Here is a 24,002-nt window from a genome sequence, read left to right as displayed (position 1 = left end):
CCAAATACTGCTTGAGATCCACAAAAAGTGATTTTAAAGTGGAGTAGGAAGACCATACTCTTTTCCTTGTGGATAGTGCATCACTAACAACTGCTGTTGTTTTAAATGTAAACATGTCAGAAGAACGAGAGTGTATGCAGGGGAGCTTCTTAAGTATAAAGAAATTATAATTTTGATAGTTTTCTCTTGTAATTACTAGAGAAATATTTTTGCCTTTGACATTGTGGTGATAAGAAAATAATGACATTGATAAATTTTAGGAAGCTTCATACATTTTACAGTCATTGCTGTCAATACTGGGCTTTACAATAAAAAGAGTCTTTTGTTTTATGAAAACTAAGTAGTCTTATTCTCAGATGGATGAAGAACAAAGGCAAGCCTGTTGGATAGCCCAGCACAGAGTGTGCACTTGTGTGCACGCAAACAGACTGGTGGGCTGCAGGGAGGTGTGCTCAGTCAGCAGTTTGTAGAAACTGACATATGTCTTCAGAGACATTGATGTGCCTAGAACAAGTTAGTAATGATAAGATACTTACAAAGCAGAAGTGTGGCTTACCAGTGAAGATAGCTCTCTGAAACTGCAGGGTGCCATATTTGAAGGGTTCAGTTTAGCTTGGTTTGAAAGTGGTTTTGTTGACTCTTTTTGTCCATGACCCCATCATTAGCAATAACTCAAAATGTTAGAATTAAAATACATACTGTTCTTTTTAATTTACAATGAAGGGTAGAAAGGCCACCAGAGAACTCCAGATATATTGTTAGGTTCATTTTATTTCTGAAAGCATTAGGGTTTTGGCATAAAACTGATTTTTGTGTTACGTATGACTATATTTTAGTACTATATGTTGCAGTAATAATTGGTAGAACACAGGTCAGAAGAAGTAGAATTAATATTTTTAATTTTTCCTATAACTCCAGGTAAATCATGCTAACATAAGCATAGGTTTAAGAAACTACATTGCAAGAAACACTAATTTGCACATGGCTTTCTGGTCCTTCAGAATTTCTTACAGCTTACTACTGCTCTCTAGTGGTTGGATCAGAAATGCCTTTTTACTTAGGGCTTCATAAAACTGTTGCATTTGCAGCAGAGATGGAATTTAAAAGTAGTACTTGTAATACTTGGAGAGAAATGCTAAAAATAGTAGCATTTGTAATGAATTTGGTACAGATTTAGAATTTTGAATTTCCATTTTCACAAAAGTATACGAAGAAGCTATGGCTCAGAGGTTAAGAGCACTTGTTGCTAGCACTTGTTGATTCCTAGCATGTGCATTGAAGTTCACACCCATTCCTAACCCCACACCCACTTCTGCTGACCATGGAAACAGGCATGTACATTATATATATACAAGGATGCAGCCAAAATACTCATACATAAATGAAAAATTAAAATGTACAGATTTCATATATATATATATATATATATATGTATGTATGTATGTATGTATGTATGTATGTATATATCTGAGTGAAGGATCAACTGTAACATAATAGTTTTCTAATACTCAGACCTCATGGACTGCTTTTGCTTGAGCGGGTGGGGTCCTTAAGTTGAACTGATTTTTGTTTTATGGTGATTGTGATTAATATGTTCCAGATGATAGCCTTCCTGAGTTTCCTGAGCTGAAGCGTATGCAGTACTCGGTCGATCATTTTATTTCATTGCATGATGGTGTTGCAGATTGCATTAACATGCAGAATTTATTAAAATTATGATTATATTATTATACGAAAGTTCAGCTTTTTCTGTAGAGGAAATGTTTTTCAGAACTGTCTAAAAATACTATCTGACCAGATATTTGCAGAATATGTCTTATATGTTCTTATGTCTTATATGCTTATATGTTCTGCAATACCATTTAAGTTTCAAAATAATAAAAAACATATACCCAAGCTGTAAAATACTAGGTTTTGTTTTCCCTGCTGTGACTTGCAGTGTATCTGTCCCCTGTTTCCAAAGTCAGGAAGAAGAGAGTGAAGATGAAGAAGACACTCAGAGCTCCAAGTCTGAAGAGCATCATTTGTACTCTAACCCAGTCAGAGAAGAGGCGACTGAGTCTAAGTTCTCTAAGTACTCCGAAATGAGTGAAGAAAAGCGAGCTAAGCTTCGTGAAATTGAGGTTTGTATTACATTGAAATCACAACTACATTAGTGGCCTTTAACTTTCAATACCCAATTAACTCCTTGGCATGGTTCTTTACATATCCTGTTCGCTCTGCTTAGAAACCTCCATGTGAGTACCTTCTGCCTCTGAGTTCAGAAGCCCCCTAGTCATAGTGCTAGTCTTGTCTTTGTCTCTAGATTGCTACCTTTTGTGCTTCTCTCTCTGATTTTATTTCTGGTATGTGTATTTTGTTTGTTTGACTTGCTTCCTTGTTTGTTGAATGTCTATTTTCCATTAGACTGCTATTTCTGTGTGGGGGGAGGAAAACGTGTCTGTCCTCTGTTTGAATGCATGGTATACGGGACAGCCTCTGAAGAAATGAATTCCAAGGAATAGGATTGACCATGTAGAAAATTGATTTAATTTTGAATGCATACCATATGACTTAAAAAGTAAAATATTTTCTGGCATATTCAAGCTAGGTTTACATTTTATTAATTACAGTGATTAATTTGAAATAGTATATTGCCTGAGTCTTAACATTAAGAATAAAAGGGGGAAAAAAAAATAGAAGAGTAAGCCCAAACTGTCTAGGGCACACATCCCTTCCTCTCTTAGTCTTCTCTTTTACAGTGCTGTTTTGTATCTCGGGCTGCTTGGACATGTGGGGAACTTTAGGATAAATATTTTTTATTAACATGTATTAAGTATGTATGATGAGTTTCATGTGTGGATATTAGGTCTTTTGATCATAGTCAACTGCCATTACCTTCTTTTGTCCCTTTACCTCCCCTCCACTCCCTCTGAGCCTCTTCCTGATTCCAATAAATCTTTTACTTTCTTGACTGGTTGTGTGTGTGTGTGTGTGTGTGTGTGTTCCTGGGGTTGGGTTCTCTGCTAGAGTAGTTCTTTTAGCATACAGAAGACTTCAATTCTCTCAATCCTGGGTGGGGAGTAGGTTATAGAACTAAAGATGACATTCAGTAACTATATTTTCTTGATAATTGGGGTTATAATGTCAGTATAGGGTCAGGGAGATGACTCAGTGGTGAAAGGTGCTTGCCAGCAGTCTGAAGACCTGAGTTTGATGACCATTACACATGTGGCAGAAGGACAGAACCCAATTTGACCTCCACATGTATTCCTATGACATATATTTGTGGTGTACGTTCACACACACACAGACAAATAAATAATAAAAATAATGATAAAATAGACTGCTAATTTTTAAAATGATGCTTCCTTATTAATATAATGAAAGGAAAACCACATAGCTTTTAGCTGAGTTTATGAGCATTATCATTTTAAAATTCTATTATATATATGTGTGTGTGTACACATACCTTATATGTGCACTGTTTATGATCTTTTATAATCTGTTCCTTAATTACCTCTTCAGCTCTCATAGTACCATTTCATAATTGGAAGATAACCAAATTCTATGTTTAAAATGCAGGTTTTAGCTTCATCTTGGTGTTGCCTAAATTATTTTCCATTTTTACTCTGAGACATTTAATTCATGGAACAAAGTTTCACTGTTGGTAGCAAATTTGAATTAGAACTCGGAGCTCACAAACTTGTTTCACACTTTCTTGCCTTGCTTCCCTGTCTCCTTATTTTTTGTTTTAAAATCCAGTGATTTATTGGAGAACTTTAAGAATACAGTTCTAAATTAGTTTCTCTAGGTAGTTTTATTATATACTATATAGTATAGTTTTTCTTGCTGAAAGCTATTCCTTTCCCCAAATGCATCCTAATAAAAACAGCTAACAGTTAAGCATATCTTAAACCCGTGATTAATAAAAACTTAAGGATTTGTAATGCTCTCTACAAAAATACTTGAAAACCTATAGCCATGTATTATGCTGACTAGATGTCACCTCGAGTGCCACCTAGGTCAGTGCTATTTTTCTCTGTGCTGCTGCTCCTGGTTTTGCCAAGTGGAAGGCCTGTGGTGGTGGTGGTGGTGGTGATGGTGGTAGTGGGCCTTTTCTGCATTTCTCTAACCAAAGAAAGGCTGCTAAAGTGAGAAGTGGTTCCTGGTTGTGGTCTCAAGGCAGCAGGAATGAGGTGTGCTCATTCTTTATGGGTATCTTAACTTGTATTTGGGCCTTAGTTTAGACCCTGTTATCAGAAATTGTTAATGTGGCATTTTATAGTGGTTTTGAAAAATGTTTTCAGCCATAATTGGTGGCACATGCCTGTAATCCTTGCCATTGGGAAACAGACACCAGGAATTACAAGTTTGATTCTAGGTTGATCACATAATGAAACTCTTATCACAAAATAAAAAAGGCTGGGAGATAGTGCCCTTGTAAAGTGTTTGCCAGTTGATTTAAAGACCTGAGCTAGAGAGAGACCATCTGGAAAACCCAGTTGCTGGCCATCCCAAGGAATAGTGAGGTTGGCCTCAAGTAGAAGAAAATTCCCTCCTGATCTTGCGCGCCCTGGCTCGCCAGCAAGAATGACTCTGCAACAGGATCCTTCTGCACACGTTTATTGGGAGAGCTTGATTGCAGAGGTGAAGAGACCCCAGGCCCAGAACTAGTGCTGCTTATATAGGCCTAGGAGAGGCGTGTCTCACACCCGGTTTGGTTATGCATGGGTTATGCTTACCACCTCATTTGCATGCCTACATCTGATTGGTTAACTTCTCTCTCATCTGATTGATCAACTTCTCTCTCACCTGATTGGTTAACTTGTCTCTCATCTGATTGGTTAATATGTCTCTCATCTGATTGGTTAATTCTCAAAACCTCATCTTGGCAAAAAGCTTTACTGCCTTTGTATACATGGTGGCCAGCGATAGCCAGCGCCACCCTGCAACGGCACATGTGGCTTCCCACATCCTGACATTGAGTTTGCTGTTTACTTGGTTTTGGTTTCATATGGTGGTGAGCTTGGGGATTTGCATTGTCCCGCCTTTCCCCTCAACTTCAGCATCAAACTGTCTTTTAAAGTGTATTCACTTTAAATTGATTAAAACATGAAAAGTGCAAAGACTAATTTTAAGGCTTTTGAAGGAAAAGATGGAGAGAGAACCTTAAGTCTGTGGTTTATAGAACCCTGCTGTGGAAATGAGTTAAGCAGAAAAAGGACAACAGTCCAAGAACATACAAGATACAGTCTTGAGTTCAAACACTGAAAATACTCCTTTGATTTGTAGGACAGGAGACGATTATAACATTTCTCCAGTGCTCAGGCTTCATTTCTTAAATTTGTTAGTAGCAGATAGTCTATTTAAACAGTCTATCAATTCAGATAAAGTAGAGTGGGGTACTAGTGGGCGAGGTCTTCCCACCGTCTCCTAAGGAAAGCATGACTCGGTCAATGTGCAACAGCCATGTGCTTCTCTTCTCTCGGGCCATCTTCCTTCCCTTGATTCAAGAGAAGAGGACTGTCACCCGTTACATTTCATGAACATCTAAACTCCTGCTGGAGAGAGGTGGTTTTATTTTAATAATTTTGTAATGTCTTTGTGTGTGTGTGTGAAGTAGGGCATGGTGAGAGAGAAGAAAGCAGGTGCTCACATGGAAGTTAGAGGACCGCTTTCAGGGGTCAGTTCTCATACCGTGCAGAGGCAGGGTCTTTGTCATTTTGGCCATACTGTATACTCCAGGATAAATGACTAGCAAGCCTCCCAGTGATTCTCCCGTCTGCCTCATACAGTGCAGACATGGGTCACCGGGTCACCATGTGCAGCTTTTTAAACATGGTTTCTAGGTAGGGTTGAACTCAGGTTGTCAGGCTTACATGACAAAAATTTTATCTTCTGCGTCATCTTTCCAACCCCAGTTGTCTTACTTTATTTAGAATATTATGAATTTACTCTCTTTTGAAAAGTTTTTAAATTATATTATTTGTATATGTGTCACGTGCATATCACTGCAGTCAAATGGAAGTCAAAATAACTTGTGGTTGTTTCTTAGCCATATGAGTTCTTGAGATCAAATAGGTCATCAGGCTTGGCACAGACACCTTTACTTACTGAGACGTTTCACTGGCCCACAGTTAGCTCTTTTAGTGGTATTCACAGAATTGTAAAACAGATTTTAGTCAGGCATGGTGATGCATACCTGTAATCCTAGCACCCAGGAGGGTTGCAAGTTGAGGTCAGTCTGGAATCCATTGCAAGACATTGTCTCCAGGAATAGAAGGTGATCAAAGTATTTCAATCTCCAGAGTAAAATAGGAAAATTTCCCTTTTATTTTCTTTCTGTTACTGACTTTTGCAAAGTTGAGTTATTTTTAGCGGGTACAGACTTTTAGATTGTTATCCATTGCAAGTGTGTGTGAGTCTCTGAGCTTTGTGTATGGTTAGCCGGACATCTTAGGATGAATATATAACGTGCTCTACTAGCACGCTGCAGGGAATGTTTGTCATTCTAAGTAATCCATTTTAAGAAACAGAACTAGAAATTCTGATCTATTTAAAGTCAGTATTGGGAGACAGAGGCAGGATGATCTCTGTGAGTTAGAGGCCAGCCTTGTCTACAGAGCAAGTTCCAGATCAGCTAGGGCACTGCTACACAGAGAAATCCTGTCTTAAAAAAGCAACAAAACAAAACCAAACCCACAGTGTCAGTCTTTACTCTTATTGGTTAAAGGTACAGCCTGAATATGGTGTATCCCTTGTGCTGTGATGGTCACTGTACTGTGAATAGAGCAGAGCCTTCACACTGTGCATCTCTGTATTTTGTTCTAAGGAGCTAGAACTAGAACACCATTGGGTTTTTTTTGTTTTGTTTTGGTTTTTTTTTTTTTTCCTTTTCGAGACAGGGTTTCTCTGTATAGCCTGTCCTGGAACTCACTTTGTAGACCAGGCTGGCCTAGAACTCAGAAATCCGCCTGCCTCTGCCTCCCAAGTGCTGGGATTAAAGGCGTGCGCCACCACCGCCTGGCTGAACACCATCGTTTTTATTGTCGCTTTTAACCTATTTTCTGATTATGTCTTGTTGACTCTTAAATCTCTAAATATGCTTGCCTGTGCTTACCTTTTTCTTCTAATTCTTTTTTTGTTTGTTTTTGTTTTTTCCAGACAGGGTTTCTCTTTGTAGCCCTGGCTGTCCTTGGAACTCACTCTGTAGACCAGGCTGGCCTCGAAATGTTTTTTTTTTCCCCTTCTAATTCTTAACTAGATATACATTCATTGTGAGGTGAACACATACGTTCTTAAGGATGAGAAGCACTCTATGGCTTTAGTATTCTCCTGGCTGCCTGAGAACATGTGTGCTGCTGGTGTTTGATGGCCTGAATTTTGTGTTGTGGGCTTGTCTAACAGACTTTATATTGAGATTATATTTTGACTGAGTCCTAATCAGTCAGTGCTTTACTATAGGAGAAAAGCAATGCTAGAAAAATTGTGACAGAAAATCCTTATTTGAAATGTTTTATCCCACAGCTAAAAGTTATGAAGTTTCAAGATGAATTGGAATCTGGAAAGAGACCTAAAAAACCAGGCCAAAGCTTCCAGGAACAAGTAGAGCACTACAGGGATAAACTGCTGCAGCGGGTAAGGAATGCCTGTATTCAGTAGTGTGCATTACCATGGTTCTTACTGGCTTTATAGACCATCGGGATAATAGCATTCCAGATAACAGCCTTTGCTGCATAAATATTGAATGATGATTAGAAATACTATTCTGGATACTACCCATAGACTAGACAATTAATGTTGTTATAAACATACTTTCAGAATGAGAAAACCCTCTGGGAAGACATTACATTGATGGTAGTAAGAAATCATTAATTCTAGGAAGCTCATCTCTGAGAAGGTTTAGTGAGAGGCAGAACACATCGCACATTGGAGAGTTCTGGGCTTCGGGACAGTGAATGTCCAGAGCACCAGAACGAGGGCCCCATACGGTGCCTGTTTAATGCCCAGGACTTCTGTTGGACCTGCTGTTTTATCTGTATCTTGGCCATCATTACAATGGTAATAACAGTATCAAACAGGAGAGGGTATGCCCAAGAGCTTACAGTTACAGAATTGGTGGCAGGGGAGCTGGCTTTCTGGTAAAGTGACCTATGGGAGCCCATGCCATTCTCTGCTGTGTGCCACAAGGGTTTTCTCTAGTAGATCATAGCTAGTGTTAGTAGTTTTGCTCTGTGTGTTAAGTCAGAATAAGTAAGTCAGTTTAAAATAGTTTAACTGTAGTATAGTTTCTATAAAATGTGCAGTCAATCAGGAAATAATTTTTTATCATTTGGGAAAATGTATACTACACATCATTAAAGGAAGTTAGTCTCTTTAGTACCTCTTTAGATTTATAGTCTGCGATATAGTTGAAAAGAAAGAAAAATGAGGTTTATAATATGGTGCTAGTTGTCTGTACCTCTTGAGTCCCTTTAGCCATGGTATCAGGCTTTTAGTCTGCATGGAAGATTACATGTTGAGATGTTCCCTACATCTCAGTGGCAACAAACTAAAAAGGGATAGATAATGCCAGTTACAAGTTTAGTCTCCTGTATGTCATGACTTAATTGGAGACAAGATTGTGTTTTTAAAAGGCATATGCTAAAGGTCAGCTAACTGTAGTCTTTGTAAATAACTTTACTAGAACACAGCTATGCCTCTTCACCTAGGTGTTATCTGTGTGGTTTCTGTTGCTGTGATGCAGTGGAGCAGCTGTTAAAGGATTGTCTATGATCCAGAAGACACAGTGGCTTCTTTTGGTCTGGCTCTGGAAAAACTTGGCCAGTGTGTAGTTATAAGATTGTTTTTTTCACTTTTTAAAAAGGAGAAGCAGTTAAATCAACATTTTTGATGCATGCCAGTCATAAATTCCATTTCTTTTATTAAAGGACTAAGTTGGTTCAGTATCTTTAGGCATTACTTTAATTATTCTGCCATTAATAGAAATTAGAATTTTGTTGGGAAGTAGCAGTTAGGAGAACTATAAGCAGTTATTTTTCTAGTTTATATAATTATGCCATGTGATCAGTTTATAAGTTAAGATTAGACTTCTTTTCATAATTACTTATAAAATATTTGGTAAGAACTTCTTTATTAAGTTTGCTATATATTGGCAGAATTGCTTTTCTTCAGTCTGTGATAGGAAGGTCATTATGTTAGCTTATTCTGATGTTTGTTTCTTCTTCCCTACCCTTTCCATCTTCCTCTTTCCTTCCCTCACTACTTCCCCCTCCCTCCCATTTTGATGTGGTAGGAATGAAGGGACAGGAGCTCTGTGACCAAGTTCCTGACTGCTGTGGCTGTGGTTGTTGTGCTCACTAACATGGCTGATAGATACCATGAGTCTGTGTTCCAGCTCTCGATGGAGAGCAGTAGTGTTGTGAAGGATCCCGTGATGATCTGGTGTATGGGAAATTGTTACCATATTATTTGGACTATGATAAACAGTAAATATTTAGTTGCTATACAAGGATAATGATGATGATAATGATGATTTAGCTGATAAGAATGACTAGTTGCCTGAAAGGGTAGATATTTTTTGAGATCATCCCTTAATTAGTATTTTAAAAATTCCTAAAAAAAATTTTGGTTCAATCATGAGATAGCCTGGAATGGTATTTTTTTTAAGCAATTAAGTATTTTCTTTTAAAAACAAAACAGGAGAAGGAAAAAGAATTAGAAAGAGAACGAGAAAGAGACAAAAAAGATAAAGAAAAATTGGAATCTCGATCCAAAGACAAGAAGGAAAAGGATGAATGTACTCCAACAAGAAAAGAAAGGTATGGCATATGATAGTTAACCTGCTTTATTTTAAGATTTGGAGTGCTGTTTGATTTTAAAGTATTTCCATTATCAGTAACAACAATCCAGATGGAGTTTTCACAATAAACATATTTGGCTTCTGCCTGTAGGAGGCAGAGTTAGCTGAGACTCAGGGCTGTTAGTTGCCACTTGGCTTAAGTAATTAGGACATCATGTCTTTACTATGGTATCCTTAGCCTTAATTCACTGCAGGAATTCAGTTACACTATTGGGTATCAAGCTCATGGCTTAAGTAACAGCTTGTTTTATCTCCTGTTGCTGCCACTGTAAGCATCTTGGTTTCTGTTTTGAAAGAAGATTATGTATAGAAGAGACTGTGACTAGCTTATCATGTTATTTGTTTCAGCATTTTTATGTTGAATATTTTCACTCTTAACTTTTCATTTGTTTAGTTGAGGCGGGGAGGGTGGTATACACGTGCCACTGTGTTCCTGTGCAGTCAGAAGACACTTGGGGTGGGGTGGGTTCTTTCCTTCTGCCATGTAAGGCCCAGAGGATCACATTCAGTAAGAGTTGGATGGGGATGGTGGTGATGCTGGAGCGCGTTTCTCACTTTTATAGCCTAATGTAGGAAGCATTTGCTTTAGTAGCTAACAGAGTCCAAGTTTTCCATATTAAAAAAGCAAATGAGAAACCTGGCTTAATCACCCTGTATACACTTATAAATAACACAATCACAATGATTGGCCTTTTGTATCTTGATTATGTATAGAATTTGGTTTATATATATATATATAATTTAGTTTTATAGGAAAGTTACAAAAATCGTATAAGTAATCTCTGTGTACCTTTCACCTGCATGCTCCACCTGCTATAATGCTTCTATTTCTTTAGTTCCTTTCTTTCACTTCACTTCCAACCAGTTAGTTACAATAGCCAGAACAGTGTCCTGTTCTCTGAATTGTATCGTTTAACTTTAGTGAAAGAATCATATTAAGAAATTAGCATTGAAAAAATAAGTCTTCATTGTTTTCCAATCTAGAAAGGTCAGGCTTATTTCAATTTTCTAGTAATATCTCTCTCTCTTTTTTTTTGTTTTTGTTTTTGTTTCTTTGGTTTTTTTTTTGAGACAGTGTTTCTCTGTGTAGCCCTGGCTGTCCTGGAACTCACTCTGTAGACCAGGCTGGCCTCGAACTCAGAAATCCGACTGCTTCTGCCTCCCGAGTGCTGGGATTAAAGGCTTGCGCCACCACGCCCAGCCGTTAGTAATCTCTTAATAGCAAAAGAAAATTGAATTTAGTTGAGTTCATTTGGTTTTGAGCAAGTTGTTTAAAGACTTACTTGTTCATTAAATAAAGGACAGTCAACGTTGTTGGAAAGTAACATTAGCTTGTCTAGTGAGAGTTAAGTCAGTGGAGCTGGGAGACACTAGTAGTAAAATTAAACTGGGATGCCTAGGTCTTTGTCACTTAGGGAGAGTTTGTGTGCTTTGTTTTGCAGGAAGAGACGACATAGTACCTCCCCCAGCCCTTCTCGAAGTAGCAGTGGTCGGCGTGTGAAATCCCCATCACCCAAATCAGAGCGCTCTGAACGGTCAGAAAGGTCTCACAAAGAAAGTTCTCGGTCCAGATCCTCTCACAAAGACTCTCCTAGAGACGCTAGCAAAAAAGCCAAAAGGTAAGTGCAAGTCAGTTGTACCTGTGTCAGTTACCACCTAGATCATTCCACAGGCTTCACAATAATGTGCTTGGCACTTTTTTTTTTTTTTTTTTTTTAAGATTTGAGAAAAGCAGAAATAGCACTCTTATTTTGGGTTATCTTGTTCCTCCCTCAGTTTGTCATGATTCAAGTATAGAGGAATTCTAGCAAGTTAAAGACTGACCAAGATTTTGACATGTTCACTCTTGGGGGTTGGGAGAGCTGTGTTTGTTCTTGTCTTTGTTTCTGTGTAATAAATAGACCTAGATTTTTGTCAATGCTGAAAAAGAATACCCCATTTCTACAGAAGTAAGTATTTGGGTAAGGAAATAGAATACTATTTATTGTCTCTTCAGTATGGACTTTAACATTTTATATATTTTATTTAAGCCTTTTAGTCCCACAAAAGTAGTTCCTCAATGTATGTTATAGAGGGACATTTTCTTCAGAGCTACACCTGAATTTCTATGCCAATACTTCATTATCATAATCATTTTCTGTAATTCTTTGTGAAATAGACTTTCTCTTTTTCTCACCTGTATGCAAGTATGTATGTGTAGATGTAGATGTATGTGGGACTTGGGGGTATTTTTGTTTGTTTGTTTGTTTTGAAATTTCCATGAACAAAACTTAGCAAAATTCCCGGTGCCGGATGTAGTGGCAGATGCCATGAATCCTATTACCTGGAAGACACAGGCCAGCTAGGGCTATACAGTGAGACCCTGTCTCAAAAACAACAAATTACATTGTTTTAAATGATAACCTTAAATGAAAATATTTTTTTCCCTCAAAATTAGAGTGTGCAGATCTGCTTTTCAGGTTGTGTGAATGGTTTAGTTGGTTCTTGGAATTTGATCTTCTGGGTTAGAGGTTCAAATTTTGAGTGGAGATACCAGTTACCTGGAGAGCTTATTATAAAAATCACACATTCTCATTGGAGCAGGATAAAGACTCAGAAATCTGTCTTTTAAAACAAATAGTGTACTGATTTCTCATGAATAGTAAATGCAAAATAAATCCATGTGTGTGTACATAGTAAAGAATAAAGTTGAGTTTGCTGTTTTATTTAGTTGTGGCTTATACACCCTCTTAGAGCTGTTTTGGTAGCTGGTTACTTAACGTTCTTGTTTGTTTACAGGTCGCCGTCTGGTTCAAGGACACCTAAAAGGTCTAGGCGCTCTCGCTCTAGGTCCCCTAAGAAATCAGGGAAGAAATCCAGATCTCAGTCCCGGTCTCCACACAGGTCTCATAAAAAGTCAAAGAAAAACAAACACTGACGTATATTTCTAAGATGCTGTCACTTATTGGAAATGCAAGTTTGTTTTGTGTCTGAATGGTTTTTTTTTTCTTATTAAAAAAAAAACCATACACACAAAAACAAAAAAATTCTAATGAAAGAGCATTCCTGGGTTTTGTTTGTTGTTTGTTTGTTTGTGAATGCATGTGTAAACTCATGAGTAACTGCATCTGTAGACCTGTCATTGTTTTATATTGTATAAATTACTTTTGTTGTGGCTGTTTTCTCAAGATGAAATTTTTATTGTGCTAATGAATTTCATCAGAAATATGTCCAATGGATCTGCTGGCAGTAGTAGTATTTTGTTTTAGGATGTTGTGACTTAGACACATAATACAGATGTCTTCCCCCCTTTTGTAGCTTTGACAATTTGAATTAGATTTCAAATAAAATCTGAACAGAAAACTATAATGTTGTTTTTTTGCCCAGTTGGTGACACCAAGTCCCTTAAAGACCTACTAAGTGAATTTGGCACCATTGCTGTTTCTTATCCCTAGTGCACTTTACAAGCTCCAGTGTTCAAGTAGCTAGTGTTTTATAATTACTAAAATGACTTTCACAAGTTAAGGGACCCAGTACTCCTGTAGGTTTTGCTCATTCATTTCTGTAAAGAGTTTCATACCTAGAGAACAGAAGGCTCGAATAGAGCGTATGATGTGTATCTGTTACTGTAGTGCCTGGTTAAAACAGTTCTTTCTCAAAGAAGCAACATGACTTCAAAACACTCAGCCCATCTTCTGAGCAATTAACGTATTTAGGGTAAATTTAATTTTTATCTTCTATCATGAAACAAGTTTATTTATAAAAGGTTTTATAAAAAATTTACCATAGAATTCTTTTGTATAATAGTTGCCTTTTTATAATTGTCTGTAGGTTATCTTTAAAACACTGGTATCATGATATTTGTACAAATTTGTTTGAAACAGCTTTTTGTTTTGAAGGATTTGGTTTGAAGTACAGCTTTAAATAAAAATTGAAAAATTAAACGGTTTTCAGGCAATTTTAACATCCAATGGTTTATAAATTCAAGGCGCAAAAAGTTGACTTAAGTCAGCGTTGAATTCTTTTATAAACAGGAAGAAACTTGGCTGTGGTCTGGGGAAGAAATAGGCAAACTTGTGACTGTTGATCACAGTCCCACAGAGACGGTAATGCTGTGTGGCCTGGACCTGACGCTAGTATCTGTCAGTCTTGCTTTCAGGGTTCCATCTAGGCTCTTTATGCAGTGCTTTATGATTTTCTGTAATAATGGATTGTTGGGATTTAGCTTTTTTTTTTTTTTTTTTAAATCTTTTCACCTTGTTTACTTAATCTTGCCCAGTCACAAAATAAGGTGTCTTCTACCCATGATTTGAGGAGTAGTCCTATCAGCTGTACAGTAAGGCATGTCTTTTCCTTATCCAGCACAACTACAGAAGCTTGAGAAATGAGCCCGTCATAATTGCTTTACATTGAGGTTCTTAGCATGAAAGTACCATTCAGTCCTTTGTTTACCTACTTTATTAGGAAATGTTAATTCCTTAAAGTTGCAGAATAATTAATGTGAACATTTGGTGCTGATTCTTAAAGATCTATATAAATACAGCCATTACAAGAGGAATACATTTTTCTCCCATGTTCGTTATCTGAGAGAATAGCATTTTATATCATCTTTCTTTTAAGAAAAATAGTGTTAAATTGCTGGTAGTTGTGGTATTCCTTAGTCCCTGGTCTTTAGATAGACAAGGAAATAATGGGTCAGAAAGTGATTTTTTTCTTTGTTTCAGGCAAATTATGAAGAATAGTTCCTTTTCTCGCTCAATGGCAACACGTTAGCTTGGTTTTGGCTATTTATGTGTAGTGTTTTCTACTGCAATGGACCCATATTGTAGCTATTACAGTTGGAATATAAAACTGGCTTCCTTTTGGGTAGGTGGGCAATTACTTAGACCTGATAGAATAATTTTCTTTACTGTATATATTAGGCTATATTGGATTTTGTTTTCTTGAGTTGTAAATAGCATTAGCTAGGTTATTTCCCATTTTTCATTATGAGAAAACATGTAGAATAAGCTGTTAAAATTCACAGTGGAATCAAGTGGCACCACTTGTTATTCCAGCATTGAGGCCACATGATGGTAAGCTTACAAGTTGAGACCACCCTGGGCAATAGAGAGGGATCCTGTCTCAGAAACAGGGTCCCTGGGAACTTAATGGGATCAGAAACTGGTCTTACAAGAAGGAAGCTGTTCTGCATATTTTTTTTTAAATAATAGCTTAGTTTTCATATCTAGAGAACACAGCATAATTTTTGTGAGTTAAAGTGTTCATAAATGATTGGAGAGTTACAAGAAAGATGGCTCTGGCTATGTAACACACAGCCGTGGTCCTCTACTATTTGTATGAAATGCTCTGTCACCATCCTACAATGTTGCTAACAAAGGGATCCCCTTCCAGCGTGGTGCCACTTGCTTCTCTCTGCAGAGAGGCAGAAGTAACATGTTCCAACAAAAGACCTGTGACTAAAGAGGGTTGTGAGGGTAGTTTTCCTTTGGCACTGTAGTTCCGTTTTTCTGTGAGTCTGCATCTGCATCACTACAATCTTCTAATTGTAGTGAGTTAGAGATTAAGGAACTAGGGAGACAGAAAGCCCTGATCCCAAAGGATCCTTTTATTTGGTTCACAATATTTTTGGCTTTTTTTACTAAATTTTGCAGAAATTGCTCTATCCTGACCTAATTTTCTTTATTGCAGACCATTCCTATGGGCTTAACCTGAGAATTGTATTCTAACTAAAGAGTGTTGGAAGGAATACTTCCTTCTGACCTATGTATTTTCCCCATTCTTTAATATTCTTGAGTACTTGAAAACACCTTAAGAGAAATTTTGTTCATGATCAAATGTAGGTTTATTAGAAATATCCTATACACTTGCCTTGATGGTGGTGTAAGTTCTGAGAAATTGCATGATTGTGTTAATAGTTTATCATGGTTAAAAATACAGAGAGACAAACCTGTTGCCAAAATGAGTTAACCTATACTGATGACAACTGTGTGATTTCTTTAGCCGAGAAAGTTGTTTTTAAAAATAAACTACCGCTTTTCTAAAGCACTGCATTTTCAAAATAAGCTTTTGTTTGTTGTTCCCCTCTTCTGACTTTGAGTGGACAAGCCTACAAAAACTTGAATGCCAGGTATTTGTGAAGACAGTATAAGTTTAAAGGGTCTTGTGATGAAAAACTCACATTAATAAAATGTTTGGGGTTTTCACATTTTTCACGTGCATGTTTTTGGAATAGATTTTAAGGAGTGCTTATCATTTTGGATTTTTTTCTGTTTTTGTTACCAACTTCCTAAGATTTAGCTAATACACGAAGACAAATCCTAGGGAAGTGTAGTGGTAGACTAATAAGAGGTGGGAATGTGCTGCTGTTGAAAGGGAGCCTGTTCAAATGCCTCTGTTTATTCAGTACCACCTCCTGCAGCTCTAATGTAAATGTATTATGTGTATATGTATAGTTTTGTAGATAAAATGTCCTCGTTCACTTTCGTATATAATTGTGTTTAGAGTATCAGTGTTTTCATTCTTTTAACTTCAGGCTCTTGTATGTTGTATCTCTGATTTGAAATAGCAGAGAAGACAGATTTGTAGACATGGCTCAGCTAAAGTACTCTGCAGTGGGACAGATGCCGTGGAAGGCTGGTGGCGCTGCCTTCTGGATGACACTGGCACTTTATAGTTTTCTACGGAAAGATTAGTCGCAAACAAGGCTTGTAGAAGTCACTTTGTTGTTGTTTTTTTAACTTTTAATTACTTAAATAAAACCCATTGTTTTCATAGTAAATTTAGACTGCTTATGTAATTTTCTGTATACTGTTTTCTAATGGGAACCCTATATGGCAATCCTTCTTTCAGCCGTTTTCTCCTGTGCGAACTAGTTATGGAAAGAGTGTTGTCTGTTCGTTGTAGCAACAGAGCCACTAAGTTTTATGCAGTAAAACTCCTACCAGGTAGTTTTATGATACGTGATTCCCTACTAATTAGGAAATTTCATGCCCTTATTTTCTTTGTTAAGGAGATCTGTTCTGTTTATCTCACTGAGAAAAACTTCAAACCCAGAATATAACAGTGGCCATCTCACCTCCAACCTATAAGTATCAGCTCCTTAGTATATCTGTTTTGTTTGTAAACATATCATGACATCATCACACTGAAAGCTCCTGGTTCCTTTTTAAGGTTTTGGTTATTTTTAGTTGTGATAAAATGCTCTTGACAAACTTTACCATCCTAAGCATTTTTAACTGTACAGTTTGCTGGTGTTAGGTACGCTCACATTGTTGTGCATCCAACCTCTAACTCTTTCATTGCAAAATTGAAACACTGTACCCGAGTTCCCCTCTCTCCTCTGCCCTGTCCTGCCCCTGTAGCCACATGCTACTTTGTTGCTGTTTGACTAATCTAGAAAGTGAAATATAAACATCATTTAATTAAAATTCTTTACCATTTGTACAACTTGGTGTGCTCTGTGGTCTCTTTAGTGGTTTGTGCGATGTAATTCCACACCAGCGTGGCATAGCCTGCGACATGCAGGACACTCAGGAAGAGACTGATTTTGAAGCTGCAGTGGATTAGTATTAATGAGCATCCCTCAGATGCTCTTGTGGTTTATTTTCTGCCTGTGCAAAGGACTGAGGCTCTTTAGTACCTGCTAAGCTCTGCGCTTGCTTTGAGACTTACTTTGCTACCAAAAAAGGGAAAGATAAATTGCTGATTTTGGTTTTTAATGCTGTTTCCCCTGTCTTAGAAAACACAGTATTTTCAAATCATTTTAGAATGAAGAGCGTCCTTCTTCGTCTTTAAAACTTTAAAACTTGGTGTTGTGTGACATACAGCCGTGGAGAAGGAGGCAGAGGAAGAGCCTGGGCTGTGGACTCGTGCAGTGCAGGCATGCCTGATGTTTTGTTTCTTCTCACCTAGAAACTGAGGATGATAACTTTAGTGCAGCGGCGTGTACAACACTACCGGCATAGGGCTGTCTTTAGTGACACTTAATAAACAGTGTTTCTGGGAACTGAAGCATCCTGTAGTTAAGTAAAAACAAATTCCAAAACACTCAAATGTTTGTTTTTTTGTTTTTCAAGATAGGGTTTCTCTGTATAGCCCTGCCTGTCCTGGAGCTCACTTTGTAGACCAGGCTGGCCTCGAACTCAGAAGTCCGCCTCCCTCTGCATCTAATAATAAAAAATCATTACATTTGGTAAACGTTTCTTAAACTCTGGTCTGTTGTGTGTGTGTGTGTGTGTGTGTGTTGCACAAAACTGACCACTCGGTGATGTGTTAACCCAGGTTAACATTTTGTTCTCCCTTCCTTTTGAAGAAAACATTCTTGTTAATGTCTGGCAAGGTGGTGCACACCTTTAATCCCAGTTGGGAGGCAGAGTCAGGGAAGTTTGAGGCCAGCCTGGTCTACAGATGAGTTCCAGGCTAGCCAGAGTTACGTGGTAAGACCTTGACTCAAAATAATAACAATATAAAGTAAAAATACCTTCTGTCAACTTATGTGGAATTCCACAAGTCAAGATTTCTAAAAGGAAATCTGACCATGAGCGGCTGAAATGAGGTATGGCATGAACTTGGTGAAGAATGCATGGAATCAAAGCATGGGATTTGTTGTACAAGTTCAGGATTTACAAAAAGTCTCCACAGATTAACAGCTGAGCAACAATATGTGCTTTTCATAAGATTGACAATAAAGTCCCCTAAGAAAATAAAGAAGGGACCCAGTGGGTATGAGCACACTTGTATTTTATATGTATTTGCAAGTCGGAGTCTATAGCTTCATATTATGCAAGAAGAAATGTGCCCTAAAACTACTTTTAGAATAGATCTGTAACTATATGGAGTTTGAAAAGGAAATCACGCTTTAAATTCTATTCAGAAAAACAGCTTTGTGGTAATGTCCCTAGGACTTTGGCAAAGCTCCTTTGGAGTTCTCAAAGCTGTAAAACATGAATTTGGAGGAGCCTACCTGATTAAAAATATCACGTGGTGGCTTCATACAGTTGAAACACCACACTGAGTAAACACCTCACTGCAGACAGCAGCTGAATATTTCCATTAGGAGGAGTGGTATTAGTTGATTGTCTTGTTTGTTTCAGCATATTTTACAGCAGTGTGCTACTGGGTTTGACCAGTAAACTTTTCCATCAAGGTTGCTGTGCTAACATTCAAATAAAGGCTGGCGTATCTCCACAGGCCTCTCCTGGAGTGTGGTGAGGTGTTAGACACTAGAAAGTGTTTTATTAATAAGGAGCTATATCTTCTAATTGCCACAATATAAGCCCTGTAAGTTACAAAATTAGATGCATATATAGCTTATGTTTTACAGAATGCACAGGATATAGTCTAAGAATGTTTTTTCCAGAAAGATCTGCAGTATGCCCAACACTGCCAATTTTGTGCCACAAGGCAGAGGTACCACTCATCAAATATTTCCCAAGAAGCAGCTACATCTGTGTCTAAAAATAGTGGTTTAATTCTGAATTGATTGCCCTGAAAGCGTGCTTAATTTGGCTTAAATAGCAGGTATGTTACAGGAAGTCTTAAGCGGAGAATGATCATTTTGCTTGTTTGTTCTCATGATTGACATATATGAACTTGTTAAAGCTTCCCAGAGTATTTGCATATATTTCGGAATGAAGTCTAGTAGAACCTTTACTTGTGAATATTAAGGGATAAGACCAGAATTAACAATGGTGGAGAGTGGGAGAAGGTCTGGTGTTAAGAATTCTGCTGCCTACTCTGTACATCGCATCTGTTCATAAGTGTCAGGACTCGGCCATCTACAATGGCTCTCTCTAAAATAGCCATGGTTTGCAACCACAGCACAGGTACTAACAATGTCCTTTTCGGGTGATTTTTTTGATGTTAGATGCCATGGCGGATTTCAAAGTCCTTAGCAACACAGACTGCTTGCTAGTTTTCCAAGAACCTTCTGCGTTGAAGAACTCAGGATGGGAAGAAAGCTGCAGTCTAATCTAATTTGGTGTCTGATGTCACACTTGCACATTTTGTTGGTTTATATTGTGTCTTTGCATAACACCGGCTGCAAAGCTGTGGGACTTTGATTATCTTGCAAAAGCTCCCGTGACTGTTTATGGTTTTTCTTCATTGAGATGGAAGATGTACCTGCGGTGGTCTTTTGGAGGGCTAGTGGAAGACTTGTCCTGCACCCGCTGTCCTCTCCAGACTTCTCTGCAGCTTTTAGCTTCTTTTTTCTTTGCAGAGTTGCAAACAAACTGAAAACAATACCTAGGCGTGTCTAGAATGATGTTTCTCTTCACTTAATGTAGACTTTAATGCTTAATGTATATCCTTTGACAAAACTGCCCAATTCAAGAAGACTGGGGCAAGAGCATGGAAGGCTAGTTACCACTCTCATGCATAAGTGAGTCGAAATGTCAGACGTCAGACTTTGAATTTTTTTGGTAGTTTGTATGTAAAGCACTTTTGGTAGCTGAACTCAAGATTTTTATTGTCTTTTGTATAGATGGGCTCCCACAGAGAAATCTACTCTCAGGATCTCAGTAGTGGGAGGGGCCAGGCCCAAAATTAACAAGATGGCTTTGGATGGCAGAATGTTCTTGAAAATGGGAAACAGTGTGATAGGGAAAAGATGGGTGGCAACACCTGAGCTGAGGGTTCAGTAGCTGTGGGAAGGGAAAGTTCCAGGCTGAGCTGGCTGGAAGTTAGCTCGTTTTAAGGGGACACAGCACCCCTGCACTGACAAACAGAAGGCACAGGGAGGGACGGAGGATGGCACAAGACGAGGCCAGGTAGAGCCTGACATTTTATGCAAGGGAAGCAAGATGCAGTTTGAAAAGATCACTCTGACCTCTGTGCAGACAGGATGGAAAAGAGGAGAGCAACAGGGAAACCAGAGAGGAGCCAGGTTAAATGTGATCGTGCGTAAGGTATCTAGTACTGCTCCAACATGTAGTGGCTCTCTAAATAATTTAAGCACTCTCCTTGTTTCCTTGGACCCTGTTGTTACTGCCCACAACAGCTAAGTCTTCACCCAGATTGACGTCCCTAGGCTTCTTATGCAGAGACCTGCCAGCAGATGAGCAGGGCTTACTGCACTTGCTGGTGCAGGAGTGAGGAACCTGTCTACTACACAATGGTTCTGTCTTCAGTTCTCGGCCATCTGCTGCCACTACCTCCCTCCTGCTGCATGGCAGAGGGTTAGTAGAGTATTTGGAAAGCCAACTTGTGGGATTATCTATGTTGGGCTAAGCAGGCATCTTTGCAGGAGCCCTTCTTAAGACTATGCATGCGTACAGTGTCTCCTCAGGCAGAGGATGGCATTTCTGAACCCGATTTCTGGAGGCTAAAGCATTGCCAGACACACTTTGGAAAACTCTTTGGAACTGGTTAGGCAAATATTTTTTCAGGGTGTCTTTTGGTTAAAAGTAGACGGTCTCTAGCTATATTAAAAATGAATTCTCTTGGAAAACCTGTTTGGGGGCAGAGAATAGCATAGCTGGAAAATTGGGTGTGGGATGGTATTTGCAGAACTGGAGAGAGCAGCCGACTTAGCAACCAGTCACAGGCAGTCCAGCAGGTCCTCACCAGGGATGGTTGAAGCCCTAGTCTTCAGCCTCTTGTCTTGGCTAGAGGTTCAGATTCCAGGAAGGGACAGTGTGATAGATTTCCACCCCCCACCCCCGCACCTCTCCCAGTCAATGTTGAGAACTGTAGGGCGCTTACAATCAGATCATTTATTATAATTTACTTTGCCAATACCCTGCTAGCAACTTTCCTTCATTTCTACTTTCCTCCCGTTCTGCACAATGCTGCAATGACTGTCACTGTCTGATATCTTTGTTAATACACATAAAAAGTTTGGAGTTGTTTTTACATATGGGAACTATTGGGTCAAAGAATATAAATAAACATTTTAAAGTTCAGTGATGGATATTATCAGCTTTCCTTGAAAAAACAAAACAACAACAAAAACCGCAAACAAACAAACAACAAAACCCCCATTGTTTTAGACCTGTAGTGTTGAGAAATGAGTATATGCCACACCTCTGCCAACCCTGGGAATTTGTGACACACCGTTTTTAAAAGGAATTCAAATTGGATGAAATTACTTGTTCCCAGCTGGGGAGATTTCTGGTCTCTGTGAAGCAGGGGAGATTTTGGCAGGCTCCCTAGATGACTGAAGTAACTGGTTTAGTCGTCTGGAGAAATCTGTGGGTCTAAAGTAACCCCACTTGCATAAAGCATGCTGAGTGGCAGCCATGTCCCTAGACACTCACTGATTTCCTCTGACAGCTGAGGCACAGAGCCAAAGACACCCAGTATGAGTCTTTTGTAGCCCATTTCCCCTCTTTTTTAACCACTGTACTATTTATAGAAGAGTGAAAATATATAATAACGTCAGTGCACATTTTTGAATGACTTTACCTGTTTTTAATTTTCATGTGTAGTTTTGTTGGGTTAGTTTGGTGTATATGCAGATATGTAGCCCAGTGTCTGTGTGTTGCCAGGTGAGCAGAATTTTTTATATTATTTTATGTGTACATAACACTGCCACAGCTTTTTTAAAAACTAATTTTTAAGATTTATTTATTATATGTAAATGAGTATACTGTATCTGTCTTCAGATACCCCAGAAGAGGGCATCGGATCCCATTATAGATGGTTGTGAGCCACCATGTGGTTGCTGGTAATTGAACTCAGGACCTCTGGAAGAGCAGTCAGTGGTCTTAACCGTTGAGCCATCTCTCCAGCCCGGGAAGACATTTCTTATGTTTAAAAAAAAAAAAAAAATTGGGGCCTCTTCTTCTGGTGTGTCTTTTTTTTTTTTTTTTTTTTTTTTTTTGGTTTTTCGAGACAGGGTTTCTCTGTGTAGCCTTGGCTGTCCTGGAACTCACTTTGTAGACCAGGCTGTCCTCGAACTCAGAAATCCGCCTGCCTCTCCCTCCCCAGTGCTGGGATTAAAGGCGTGTGCCACCAAGCCCGGCTCTGGTGTGTCTTAAGAGAGCAATGGTGTACTCATATAGATAAAATAAATAAGTATATCTTTAAAAAAAAAGATTTAAAAAGAAATCAAGCTGCGCTATAATTGTCCTCTTCCCAAGAAGAGCTATCGGGTGGGTTTCTAGCTTCTACTGTGCACTGGCATGGTAGGTGGTGTGACTTGGGCATCTTCTCAGTGACGATCGGGATGGTACACTCTGAAGCTTTCCTTCACTGAGAGCTCATCAGACGCTGCTCTAACCTCCAGATCTTATTTGGGGTTTATAATCTACAAAGTAGCCGGAGTGAGCATCAAATGTGGCCATGTGGAAGAAGCCGCATCCCGAGTGAGGCTACCCAAGCTTCTTGTCAGAGCTTTTGGTGTGGGTTGCCTCTTTCCAAATAGTGATCAGGTTGTCAGGTTAATAGTGACACCCCCATTATCAAAAATCAAGAAGAGACCCACATTAAACCGCCGGACACTCGCCCCTCCTTTTCCTGTCACGACTTTTTATAACCTGATCCACCACTGTTCCTGTAATCTTCCTATTAGGTCATTGACCTTGAGGCTGCCACTCAAATCAAGCCATACCTCCTTGCGGCTGACAGGCCCTGCTGTGGTTAGAGGACACAGATCTCAAGTGTAAGTTAGGAGAGCAAGCTTAGCCTTTCCCTTAAATAGCTACAAGATAAATGTAAGGTCCTACGAAGACCCGCGTCCTTGGCATATAGGCCATTAAATCATCTTTCCATCATCCCCTGAAAATCTATAAGCCTTGGAAGATCTCTTTGGTGGGGAGTTTCTCTGAAGGTTCTCCCTGCCCACCCGATGCTGTACAAAAGGCCCTCCCTGGACACCCCGTGCTGTACACGAGGGCTCTCCTGCTCTTAGAAGCTATTACTTCTCGTATCCTCAGAATGGTCCCATGGTTGTGAGTCTTGCGCTCCTACTGAAGCTCGTTCTTAAGGTTAATTGGTCTCAACTTCCTTCTCCATGAACCAACTAAATCTGCAGCTCCCTTTGTTACACCACCACTGTGGAGGTCCGAATGAGAATGGCCTTCATGGGCTTGTGGCTTTTGATGCTTGGTCCCCAGTTAGTGAAACTGTTTAGAAAGGATTAGGAGGTGTGGCTTTGTTGGAGAAGTTGTGTCGCTAGGGCTGAGCTTTAAGGTTTCAAAAGCCCACACCAGGCCCAGTCTTCCTGCCTGCAACT

At 38.9% G+C, this 24,002-nt stretch overlaps 1 protein-coding gene across 8 annotated transcripts in view; it reads left to right on the top strand.

Moving 5' to 3' along the window:
- The window catches only part of U2surp (U2 snRNP-associated SURP domain containing), a 55,103-nt gene extending 37,831 nt beyond the window's left edge, over nt 1-17,272 (top strand). For all 8 annotated transcript variants that reach the window (NM_001357977.1, NM_001357975.1, NM_026476.2 and 5 more), the window contains 5 exons: nt 1,964-2,123; nt 7,510-7,620; nt 9,685-9,803; nt 11,287-11,463; nt 12,623-17,272. In NM_001357977.1, the coding sequence (NP_001344906.1) occupies nt 1,964-2,123; nt 7,510-7,620; nt 9,685-9,803; nt 11,287-11,463; nt 12,623-12,761 (706 nt within the window). In that variant the 3' untranslated portion in view covers nt 12,762-17,272. The remainder of the gene's footprint in view (nt 1-1,963; nt 2,124-7,509; nt 7,621-9,684; nt 9,804-11,286; nt 11,464-12,622) is intronic.
- The last annotated feature ends 6,730 nt before the right edge of the window (nt 17,273-24,002 follow it).

Source organism: Mus musculus, chromosome 9, assembly GCF_000001635.26.
Source record: "Mus musculus strain C57BL/6J chromosome 9, GRCm38.p6 C57BL/6J".
Classification (NCBI taxonomy): domain Eukaryota; kingdom Metazoa; phylum Chordata; class Mammalia; order Rodentia; family Muridae; genus Mus; species Mus musculus.
This window is presented reverse-complemented; position numbering and strand designations above follow the sequence as displayed.